At 48.6% G+C, this 12,227-nt stretch overlaps 1 protein-coding gene across 1 annotated transcript in view; it reads right to left on the bottom strand.

Moving 5' to 3' along the window:
• ALG9 (ALG9 alpha-1,2-mannosyltransferase) overlaps nucleotides 1–10,470 on the bottom strand; it is a 35,003-nt gene extending 24,533 nt beyond the window's left edge. Inside the window, exons 1-10 of the mRNA XM_059829554.1 lie at nucleotides 10,465–10,470; nucleotides 10,296–10,420; nucleotides 9,566–9,704; nucleotides 9,236–9,370; nucleotides 8,349–8,419; nucleotides 7,359–7,447; nucleotides 6,199–6,334; nucleotides 5,741–5,828; nucleotides 5,492–5,597; nucleotides 124–246 (exon numbers count right to left, since the gene is read on the bottom strand). Of these exons, the coding sequence (XP_059685537.1) occupies nucleotides 124–246; nucleotides 5,492–5,597; nucleotides 5,741–5,828; nucleotides 6,199–6,334; nucleotides 7,359–7,447; nucleotides 8,349–8,419; nucleotides 9,236–9,370; nucleotides 9,566–9,704; nucleotides 10,296–10,420; nucleotides 10,465–10,470 (1,018 nt within the window). The remainder of the gene's footprint in view (nucleotides 1–123; nucleotides 247–5,491; nucleotides 5,598–5,740; nucleotides 5,829–6,198; nucleotides 6,335–7,358; nucleotides 7,448–8,348; nucleotides 8,420–9,235; nucleotides 9,371–9,565; nucleotides 9,705–10,295; nucleotides 10,421–10,464) is intronic.
• Between the last annotated feature and the right edge of the window lie 1,757 nt (nucleotides 10,471–12,227).

Raw genomic sequence — 12,227 nt, 5'->3', positions numbered from 1 at the left:
CCCTGAACCTAGTTTCACTTCCAATAAAGGAAAGCTGCTCTTTGGCAGGCAAGCTCTCCCTTTAGTAAGAAGGTTGAGATCTGGGTTGTCTGTGCTTGGCTCTTACAGCTGTCTTGCACTCACCATGAAACTTCTGAAGCAGACACTCCATGAGACAAGTCAGTGGCAGCACAAGCAGCGCCAAAATAAATGCCACGTTGAAATTCAGAAAGCCATTGATGAAATAGAAGGACCAGGGTTCCGTACCTAAAGGATGAGAAAAGGGAGCAAGAGTTTTTAAATACAAGCTTGTATGAGATCTACACGTAACAGCAGCTTCATTCCTTCTCTGCCTGACACAGGCTGAGATAATCAGCAGCAAACATCAATTCTCCCCACTGCAAGCATATTGGAACTAAAGAATGGAAAGGGTGTGGACAGAAGATCTTGCAGCTGGACAGAGGGTGCAACCCCATGGAATGAGCCTGAGCCGTCTCAAAGGTCTCATGGTTCTGCCCCTCACCTGTAAAACCTCCGTAACAGTGGCATGAGAGTTAGTCAATAGCCATACAAAGGCACCAAAGGATCTCACAATCATGTCTGCCCAAGAAACTTCATTGTCTTCCTTTTCAGAAATTATTTTTCTCCTTCCTTTTTCACTGGGCCATAGTGAACATCACATCTGCTGCTCATGAATCACAGGCCACTCTAACAGTTAGCCTTGCCCAGCAGAGTTCTGTGACACAGAACTCACCCCTGCGTTAAGAAATCCTACACAGCAAGAAAGTAGAGGCAGAAACTTGTAAAACTAGGAAATTTTACTCCAAATTAATTCTTTCTAATTGCAGAGAAGTAACAGAGGAATAACACAAAACCACACAATGTTAATAAGAGATCATTATAATTCTGGAGTGATGATGTATACTCCATGTTGGCAGAAATAGAAAATGTACTAAAAAGGAACAAGAAAAAAAAAAAAAGACTTCATATTCACACTTCACCCCAACAAAGACTCTGCCACTAAAGTTCATCCAGATGCTAGTTTTGGTACCTCCTTAGAGTCAACACTACTTAAAACGTCCCTACTTCAATTTGTTCTTACAGTGTAGCTTCAAACAGGAGCAAGTCAACTCTGCCTCCTAACATGACTTGGGTATTGGTTACAAGCTTCGAAGGATGTAAATTGAAAGCAATTCCAGTCCAACTGTAATTTATTTGGACTCTTAATTCAGGATGCTTAAAATCCTGAACAATAAGGAATGCCAGTTCCTCTCCACACATTTGCCACTCTCTCAGTGTGATTAGCTCAATCAGTCAGTAAATGACATGCGGGGGCTTTAATCACTGCACTGTTGTGACATATGTCACATGCCACAGCAATTTCCTGCAATCAGAGCCACTTAAATAGGGTCCATGTTGAAATTAATCAGACAACTGAAAAGCAGCAAGGAAAACCCGAAACCTCTGCAGCTCCTACAGCTAAATATGATTAGAAGCTGCCCTAGTAATGTCAGAAACATGTCTCTGCAGTTACTAAGGCCAAGTCCAAGCAACTGAGGTTCATTTACGAAACCTTTAGTTATTAGCACTGAAAGCAAATAGCAATTACGGACTTGGATTTTGGGGAGCAGGGGGCCTTAAGGGAGTGAATTATTAGAAATTCACTTTCTCTCTCCCTCCACCTGCCTCATAATTCTTGCAAGTCCCACAGGAGCACAATCCTCAGCCTGTGAAAGGCTGAATATGGGATATAGTAGATTGAAAGATCATGTCAAGTGCTGGCCATGACAGACTGATCTGTATGGCAACATTGCCATAGTAACAACATCCCTTCCTCCTTCTGTAGACTTTGTTGGTAACTCTCAATATTTAAGGACTGCCACTCTAAATAATCACTGTGACAGATCTTGAACACGTGCAGAGGGCAGATTATTTTAGGACTGAAGTGTACTACCCTTCCTAGAAATCAGGGCTGCTGACTGGGATATGTCTGTGAGGGAAAACCTGAGGCAGTCTGGGGTATCACACTGTAAATCTTCCAGTGGACATCTAGAAAAAGTGTGTGTAAAGGGGCCTTTGGTTTCTTCCCAGCCCTGCTGCCTCCAGATTCTCTTATGAGGCAATAGTACAGATTTCTAAAGACTTACAGCAGGGTTAACACTGGTTAGGCCACTCTAGTAACTACTTCTGTGGAGCACTAAGGCCTCTCCTTATATAAAAAAGGACTGGAACTGGGTTCCGTAGCCTGCTTCCCCACTCCCACTGCTATAAACAACAGCCACTTTATCATAGAAGATGCCAGGATGAGAAAGAAAGGTTCTTAAACTCATAAACTGTTACCCTCCAGTGTTTTCCGGCTACAATTAAGCTGCACAGCACAGCCAAGTCCCAAATCTTTAAAGGGCAGTACCAGGGACCATACTGTCACCCTTCTACCTGCCCTGGCTGCTATGGAAAGTAAAGGAAATTAACTATGGCTCTCCCTAGTCTGGTCTCTGATTTGGTAGCCTTGGACTCAGGGATGAAGGACACTTCATGAAGCACACCTCCTGCACAATCCAGATACAGCCTTAAAGGCCCAGTGGTGTCCTGAGGGACTCTGCTAATAAAGAGGTCAGCTGGTCTGAAGCACAGCTTTAACAAAAAGGCTACTTTCTCAGATTTTTTTGCAGTGTGACTGAATTGCCCTTAAGAACTAAGCACTGGAACCTCCCCTCCTTCTCCAATGAGGGATTTTCTTCTCTGGGCGAGGAGAAAAAAAAAAAAAAAAAACACAGAAAAAAATATGAGAGGAGAACAGTGCTTTACACAGGCAAGTTAAATAATTCAGAGACACCAGGCAAAAAGCAATAGGCTTGGTCGCTGTGATGACTTACCCATTCAGAGGCATTCAGTTTCAATGCCTCCCAGGGCAAAATGCTTTTATTCTTGTTATCCACAACGACTCAAGGTGATCTGAGAAAGAACTGCAATATAAAAAAAGAACAACCCCATTGCATACAAGAAGTCCTGGCCCAGAACAACGTCTTTCAAGCAGGGAGGGACACTAAAGAACTCTCCATGCACGGTACTCATGGGAACATGCTTCCACAACATCACCTTCAGACCATGACAGAAGATTTAACTTCCTGCAAGTATCCCACATGCTAGAGCTGAGCAGATGTGGGCTGTATGAGAGACTGATGAAAGCAGTGGGAAGAACACTGTGGCCCGGTCAGTTCATGGCACTATGGTTCCATGGGGATAACCAGCTGGAAGCACTGTCAGGCACTTAGCCAGAAACTGGTTTGAACTTTGTGTTCTGTGACAGGCTCCGGGAGCAATTCTACAAATCAGACTCACACACAAGTTAATAGAACTTAAACTACTATGCTGCAGGTTGACCACAGCAATGGTGAGGGCGGCTCAGGACAAAGCAGAGGAGTTGTAAAATAGGCTTAAGCTAAGATGCCCCACCCTATGTTTGTCACAGGCTAAAAGCTGGCATGCAGACTGGAACTGTAGCTCATCTGGTAAGCAGTAACTAAGCCACAATAATTTGATTTGAGTCACAGCCCTCATTCTAAGCAAGTCTGATTCAGTGCTAGTATAATAAACAGTCTGCTTTCTGCATTTCATTTATTTTCACTCTATTTAAGAACCAGGACTCAACAGAGCAAGGTGTCATATAAACAGCTCCAGCACATTCCGTCCAAGCTGAACAAAGCTTCCCAAAGTGCCATCGCACTGCAGGTCACAGCTAAGGCTCTGATCACAGGAAGTGGGACAAAACTTTTGTCACAAATTGTGTGTTCTTAGAACATATGTACACAAAAACATCCCAAAGCCTCAGAATCAGACTTGGGGATATATGCTTAGAAGCTACTGTCCCTTGGCTGTAGAAACCTAATCACCCCAGGGAAATATTCATTGCCCAAGCTGTATTTCTCCAGAAGGAGTGTATTGCTAAAGACACACACACACACAAAAAAAAAAGAAAGAAAAAGAAAAAAAAAAAAAAAAAAAAAAAATCAAACCTTGTCTCCAGAACTCCAGTCTGCAGGCAAAAGGAAAAATACTGTGGTGCTTACATTGAAGATGATATGGGTTGATGGCTCTGCAACCTCCAGCAGTTCCTGCTCCCATCATGTGAAAGTTGGGAAATCCCAGCTCCAAAGCCAAAAGGGATTGGCCAGCCTTTCATCTCCCCTGGTAGTGTTATTTTTCCCAAGTGTTTTGAAGCTCTCTAAACACACAGCGTTGTCCTGGCCACACTGCATTAAAGAGCAATTTCAAGCAGGCTCTTTTACTAGCCTGAGGGTATTATATGAATGTCACTATGAATAAAACACTTCAGAATAGATTGGTCCCTGGAGGCTTCTGGAAACAACTCATGCACCAGTGTGGAAAAGGTCAGGCACAAGCCCATGCCAAAACCTATCAGAGACAAAGCATGGAGTTTCCTTACAGAAAATTCACAGCAACAGACTTCAGAACCTTCCTGCAGAGATGAAGAACCATGGCAAAGCAGCTGTTGCCCTGCTGTGCCACAGCACAAGTAACAAATCAACACTTAGCACCACCCAAAACAGCCCTGCAAATAAACCAACAACAATGGCCTGCAGGGCACTGCCAGATAAAGTCTTGCTGCTAACCGCTGCCGAATCCCTCCTAGAATACCTCGACAGGGCTTAAACAGATGACAGAGATGACACAGGGACCTTGCACCCTAAGCTCCCTGAAGTCTCCGCCAGCCCCTCTGACGCCCGGCTAGAAATAGAATACTTTTCTACTCTTCAGCTCTAGAACTGCATGATTTGACCAATTTAGTGCAGTGGCAGCTCCCAAACAAACAACACAGCATTGCCATCAAGGTTCAGTCCTGAGATTTGGGTCACACAGTATCCTAGATGGCCAGTATCAGGGAACCCCTCGTAGGTAGATGATTTGCCTGCAGATTAGATGCCTTTACGGTAAACTCAGATTCTGCTTGCCAGCAAAGCCCAGGTCATACACAGCCAATAAGCAAGAAGATTCCCAAGGCACATCATGGACTCAGGAAGTCTGCAGAGACCTGATGTGAACTGAAAGACCTATGGATTCTGCACTGTTACCCCCTCTCCCAAGGTTCTGCACCGTGACTGTGAGGAACAACAGCCAAGAACTCGATTAAAGCTGACACACACATGTATCACTTGTGCCCACTGCACTCGCGTAGCATCCAGACACGTTTCCTACCAACAGTTCTCTGCTGTGACCCTGAGACATCTCACGACGGTTTACAGAACTTGAAAGTGAACAAAAGCAGCTCAACAGCGTGGAGAAATCCGACAATGACCTGCGGATTCCCAGCTCGAGAGAGACATCCTGCGGCAAAAAGCCAGAACTGCAGCCCTTTGGAGCTTGCAGGCTGCTTTTGCTTTCGAGTACGTCAGAAAAAGGGATTGGCAATCAAGGCCTGGTGGGGTCACGGTAGCAAGACAGTAACAAGAAAACCACCCACTCCCTTCCTGTCTTGTTATCTTAAACTCACCATAGAGATCAGGTCCGTGAGAGGTGAAGACATTGTATAAAACAATGTTGAGAGGTGCAACTACCAGCTTCCCATAGTGATAGCTGTCCACAACTACCAAGGGCACCTGGAAGAAAACATCTCTTACTTAAAGTGCCAGAAGCTTGTGGCTGGACTGCCTAAAAGCTCCATGTGATTTTCTTAATGGAACCCACCCCTTCTACTGCAAGCCCCAATCCATTCCCTCTCTGGGTTGTTATAGGCACTTACCAAAAACAGGATCAATGATACCACACACCAGTTTAGGAAACTTTTCCACCTCCGCTTCAGTATCAACAAGTCAAAGGCAATAGGAAGGCTGAAAGAGAGGCCAGGTATCAACTGGAGACTTCGTCTTTCCCCACTGCAGGTTTTCCTGCCCCTTCAAAGCAAGTGGGGCAGTGGCTGGAAGAGAACCATCACTTCACTGGGCTCTGCTTCTACTCCATATTCCAGTCATCCAACTCAGGTCTTACTCTCAGTATATTAAGGTCAGGAAATCTTCCCAACCCAAGTTCTTCAAAAGCAAAGAAATCAGGCTATGGAAGCCTGTGGCAATGATCCTGGACTAGGCTGGCAGCTCAGTTTCCTGCTAGTTTCTTCCTCCAGCTCTCCAGCCCCTACATTCTCCCCAATCAGGCAAGAAACATTTGACAAAGTCCAAAACTCCTGAGCCCTCCTCTCCTTACCCAAGAGCTGCACTGAAGGGCCAGCCCAGAAGGGTTCCAGCGGCCACCCCCAGCACTGCTACAGAGGTCTTGTCCATATACCAGCCAGTCATGGCAATCACCGTGGTGTACATGCAGAAACTGCTTGGGAGGAAAGCTGCAACACAAGGAAAGAAAGGGGTTATCACAGCTTTCCCACAGTGGGAGAACAGCACGAGGCCAAGGTAAGGCTAATCATCTCTCATTCATTCCATTGGAGCTGGGATGCTGTACTGGACGCTCCCATTTCAGTGAAAGCAACAAAAAAGAGGATTATTCTTCTTGTTCTGCCAAGACCAGAAATACTTCCTTTAAGAATGAAGGTCTCTTTCCTCGGTGGCACTCAGCAGTCGTAACCAGCTGACAACATCCACAGTTACCACTTGTAACACTTGCTGCATCTTCTATATTCTGCTAGGTTGACAAAAATGAAACAAACCTGCTCAAGTGGCAGCAGAAAATGTGAGCTGACTGGGTAGGGTACAGTCTCTGAAACAACTGGGCAGAGACTGGTGGGAAGTAAGTGAAGAATGAGGAGACCTATGACACTGTAAAAACAATGAAGGGAAAGTCGTTTCTCCACTCACCATAAACAAAAAAGGGTAAACCAGGAAATCTTAGCATTTATAAGTTGTGGTATTTTCCTTTAAGTTTCTGTATGCACACAATACAGAAAACCTTTGCTCGGAGTCTCTCTTTGCACTTCACTCAATACCTAGAGCAGGTGGTTTATAAGTCTTACAGTGGTTGGCTAGGCAAATGGGTACAGCCAGCCAGAAGGGACAGGGCACAAAGGCAAATGACAATGCCAAAATATGACTCTACTTCCTTGGATTAAGATATGTTCAAGGAAGGTAGGCCAAGACTCTATTTAAAAGGCATGGCCCATTGCAGAGATACTGGAGGCAGCAATAGAAACAAACATGCCCTGGAAATGGAAAGATACAAGAGAGTGATGCAGGGAACACCATTTGAATCAACACTTATTCTGTCATCACACCTGTCATGAGAAATACCTGCAACAGAATACAACAAACGATTGCTAGAGAGATATTTTAGTGCTGTGGATTTTCTTCTCTCTGCACCTGTCTTTGGTTTCTATGGACAAAGTAATTGTTAGTGTCACTGCTAAGCAAACTTACCTGCAGATGAGCAAAACATCCCAGTGCTGAGTACTAAGAAAGCCAACATCAGCCTGCTCACGTGTAGCCCAAACTTCTTGCAGACGGCCCTAAGGAAGCAAGACAGAATGAGAGACCACAAAAATATCCTCAGTACATAAAAGAACAGTACCTAACACATGCAGAACCACAAACGATCCATGGAGCATCCTGAGAGCTTTCAGGTGGGTGATTCTCATTACTCAGCCACTGAAGGCAACCTGAAGAGCAGTATGACTGCCTCTGGCCTGGGATTTCAGATCCTCTTAAGTTACACTACTGCAAAACTCTAGAAGAGACTTGGCTTCTACCAGCATCAGTTGCGCTCATGCAAATCTCAGGAACTTAGGGAGTCTGCACTGCTGTAGCAACATCAATCTATCTAAGATTTTCACCCCTCACAAAATCCCATCATGAAAAAAGCCACAGCTCACATTCTTAAAACCAGACTATTCCCAACAGAAAATTCATGCAAGGTAATAGTTTGAAAGCCACAAATGAAGAGGCAGCAAGTAAAAATAAAAATCCAGCTTAGACAAGATAATTGTATGTTCAGGTTACTCCTTTTAGTGGATGTAAACACCATTGGCAGATACATTGCAGACAGCAAAAATCAATGTATTCCGCTAGAATTCACTATCATAAGCAAACACAGCACTCCAGCAGAGCTCAGTTTACAACGCTCGACCCTGCTTGCTGTTATCAGTGAGAAAATTAGTGTAGTCAACAAGATGCTGGAGTGGAGAATTGGGTGGCAAATCTGAGAATACAATTTTGTCTTAACAGTGGAATTCTGACCGATATTTCATTAAGTTATCATGAGAACACATATTTTCAAGGTTCACTGTGAAGTAGCCTGATTTACCAGACACATCTACAAAGGAGCTTCAGAGGGTATTTCCTGTGGCACTAACTGAATATGTTACTCACATTGCTGCAAAACATTCACTGTAGACAGCTTCTAGTACTCACTTGTAGAAGTAGAGTTCACAAATGCAGCTCAGGAAGGCCAGGAAGCATCGGAGGAAATAGAAGATAAGAACCTAGGAGACATACTCAGAGTCTGAACAAGGTTTGCAATGAAGCTTATGCACCTATTACTAACAAGTCGGTCCCAAGAACAAAAGTTCTGAACAGGATGGAGCAACCCTGGCAGTGGTGAATAAGCCTACTCTTGTAGACTCAGATCCCACACCAAGGGATGCTGAAGATCCCGGCAGCTCAAGGCCTAGCCCTCTAACACTGAAGTCCTTTACAACACAGAAGGCAAAACACAATCCACTGAACTTACCAGAACTACCCCTCTTTTGTTTTCTGTTGTGCAGAAACATGTCAAGTATGGCAATGGATACCCAGGCAGAATGCACATTCAGTGCTTTTTCTTTTACATTTCTCTGAGTTCAGTTTGCAAGATACTTTGCAAAATAGTAATTTATTTTTTATAGTAGATTGAAAAAAAACAATCAAAACAATCATTGACAGCTGGCATAGAAAACAATACAGGCTTCTAAAGCATCAGGGTGAAACTCACAGTGGCGAATGAGAGCCTGTGGCTGTCAAGTAACTGTCCCCAAGCCTGCATACACTCAAAAGGCCAAGGAGCTACTAGCCCCTCCGGGACAGCTTCCCAATCAAACCGGAGCCTGACAGCATTTCCCTGCAACTTCCCAATCACTTTTGCTTGGATCAGAAACTCACAAACTCTTGCAAATCCTTACAGGGAAGTTAGTGTTTGTAAACAAAATAGTGTTTTGTGAACACTAATTCTCTAACCTCTGACAACAAACAAAGCAGCTGTTTAACACAGACTAAAGGCACGTTTATGCATCACAAAAGAAGCTTTCACACATCTGATTTACCTTGTTAGTTTGTAGAACTCTAGCGTGGAACAAGGCCGGTAAGGCATGAAGCCACAGGTAAGCATAGGAGCGGATGGCGTAGGCTGGAGAGTATTCCCATGTCTGAAACCCCTTTCCATAAATGAGGTAGTGTGTCTACAATGGAGATCAAATAAATACATAAATATGCATCACACAGAGCAGACAGTTTTGCATTTCCCATCTCCGAATTCTTGAGTAAGAGAATTTCTCTTTGAAACACAGAGATTAGCACAAGGTTCTAGATAAATCTGCATTTGCACAGGCCAGCTACAAACTCCCAAGGATCTCCAAGGACAGAAAGCCACTTACCGGTTCCCAATAGTTAAACGTCTCATCACAATCAGAGATGTTGCTTAAGAGAGCTGCACAGAACCTGGCTGAGATGAGACACTTGAAAGCTGTTGATCCCTCAGGGGCCCAAACTTGTCCTGCTTTGCTCCCGGATGATCTAGTCCAAAGAAAAAGATACAAATATGCACCAAGAGGATGCAGTAACAAGACCAAGACTAGCAATGTGACACTAGGCAAAGAACTGACAAGCATATTTGCATCGCTGCCATTTAAGCCCTGTGTCACTACAGATGAGTCTTTCCTTCACCGCTTTCTGAGAGGCCCCGAGTGCTTAAGCCACGGCTGCAAGACAGCCCCCCGGGACCTGCCCCTGCTCCCCGCAGCACCAGAGAGCCAGGCCTCGCACTGGCCACCGCAGGCCCGAGAGGAGCTCCACCGAAGGGAGACCGGGGGGAGCCGTTTCCCCACCCGAGGCGGGGCCCCCACCCGAGGCGGGGCTCGCTCGGGGCCGCGGGTACGCTTCAGCTGTGAAAACCCGGCAGCGAGGAAATACCTGGGCGGGCGCTCGCAACCCACCGACACCGCCCCGCCGGCGCTGGGGCCGCGGGGCCCCGAGGGACAGCGGCGCTCCCGCCCGACTGACGGCTGCAGAACCCGCCCCCGCGAGACGCCCGCGCGCCGCCCGGCGAAGGGGGCACGCGCCCGGCGCCCACTGCAGCCCGGCCCCGCCGCCCGCTCCGACACCTACTCCGGGCGGGCCTCCTCCGCGGCCTCCGACCGCGGCCGAGCCGACTCCCCGCCACCTCCAGCCCGCGGCCGCTGCCGGGCCCCCTTGGCGGCCATGCCGAGTACGGGAAGCCGAGCGCCCGCTCCCTGCCGCCAGCGGACGAAACGAGAGCGGTGCCGAAGCCGCCGGCCGCCATGCCGGGTGTGGGCACGGGCGCGCGCCTCCCGGCCGCCTGCGCGGGCGGCCGTAAGCGCGCTCTTCCCGAGGACAGCGCGCGTCTCGCGCCGCCCACGGCACGCGGCCCCGGGCAGGCGCTGTGCAGGGGCGCTGCTGCACGGGACCCCTGGCCCGGAACAAGGGTCCCTCGCGCACCCGCGACGGCAGCACTTCTCGCGAGGCCGCTGCTCTCCCCTTCACGCACGTGCGCGACCGTGGCAGCCCCGCGGCGGCGGTTGCTCGCCCGTGCCCATGCCCCCTTCCCTTCCCTGCCCCTGCCCGGGCAGAGTTGGGCAGGAAAGCAGCTAAATGGAGAACACGCAGCTGGAGAAAGCATTTTATTGGGTACCCGCAGCACTGGGCAAAGGGCGGGGACAGAAGCTGTTTCGGGACAGAGAGGAGGAACGCGATCTTCCACAGGCTGAGGGCCAGCGGCTTCCTCCCCCGTGCAGGTGCTGAGAGAGAAGCATTCGGAACAGGGGAAACCACCCCAAAATCCCTGCTCTCGAGTAGTCATCCGGCGGCGTGCACACAGCCTCAAAGGACACGTCGGGTGTCTGCAGAGCCCTTCCACTCCCCGCAGCTGCTGCAGCAACATCAAGGTACAAAAAGCAGTCTTGAGACAAATTTGAGGACTTGTGTCATCTTAACGCAGAATCGGAGCAGCTTCTAAAAATCTCGGGAACTGCAATGAGCCAAGTACCTGCTCCAGAGGCACAGAAAACATCCCCAAAGGACCAGGGATGCTTTAGGTGGCCGCAGCCCCCAAGACAGGCAGTTCCCCTTCCCAGGAGTGCCTTTCTCGCGCCCCTTCTTCAGCCCGCTGCCACTCCTCCTCTCGCTCGCTCTTGCCTCGCGGTTCCATCCACACCCGATGGACCCCTCTTCTTTCTTCTCCACCAGCAGCTGCTGCAAAGGCGGGAGGGTGCGGTCAGCCCCGAGAAGCCCCCGACCCTCCGCCGGGAGGACAGAGGGACACGGGTCGGCCCCCGGAGGGACCTCTCCGCAGCGCCACCCGACCCCCGGCCGTCCCCCCACACCTACCCCCTACCCCGCACCCCCGAAAAAACCTCACAGATCGGCTTTTCTCACCGAATTGGTGCTCCGGTGCTCCCCCGGGCGCCACCGCTGCCGCCTGCAGAGTCCCAGCCGGTGCTGGAGCTGGGCTCAGAGGCGGCAGCCTGCGAGTCGCTACAGTGCCAGCACCGACCTCGGGTCTCCGAGCCTTCAACGGTCCTTACAGGAAAGACCTACTGGTACCCGCCCGGCTATTGCCACCTTTCCCCCGTGTCACCCGACAGATTCCAGTAACGCGGTCTGCTACCGGAGTTCTCTGTCAGCAGTTACATCTGCTGAAGCTGTTAACGCACCACCGGTGGTACAGCCGTCTTTTAGGATCAGTCGGTATCCTTTGGAATCTGGTAATGGAATGGCCATTTGTGATTACCGCCTGTATTAGCTACTCAGAAAACAGGCTGCTGGTGCACGCGGCTGGGGCCCCCCCGGGGGCACCCCTGGCACCGGCAGCCCAGCACGCGCCGTCCTCCCGTAGGGACCGAGCACCCGCCCAGAGAGTTTTCCGTGCTCACGCTGTACACAACCCTTTGGAAACAGTGAGATCCTCCCTCTTTCAGTGTACTCGATGCAATCGCCACCAGTACAAGGCACTGGGCAAACACAAGCAAGAATAGGAAAAGTGACTTGGCATCAGTAAGGAGATCAAGTCTGGTCTCACAG

This window comes from Gavia stellata, chromosome 26 (genome assembly GCF_030936135.1).
Source record: "Gavia stellata isolate bGavSte3 chromosome 26, bGavSte3.hap2, whole genome shotgun sequence".
In the NCBI taxonomy this organism is placed as follows: Eukaryota; Metazoa; Chordata; class Aves; order Gaviiformes; family Gaviidae; genus Gavia; species Gavia stellata.
This window is presented reverse-complemented; position numbering and strand designations above follow the sequence as displayed.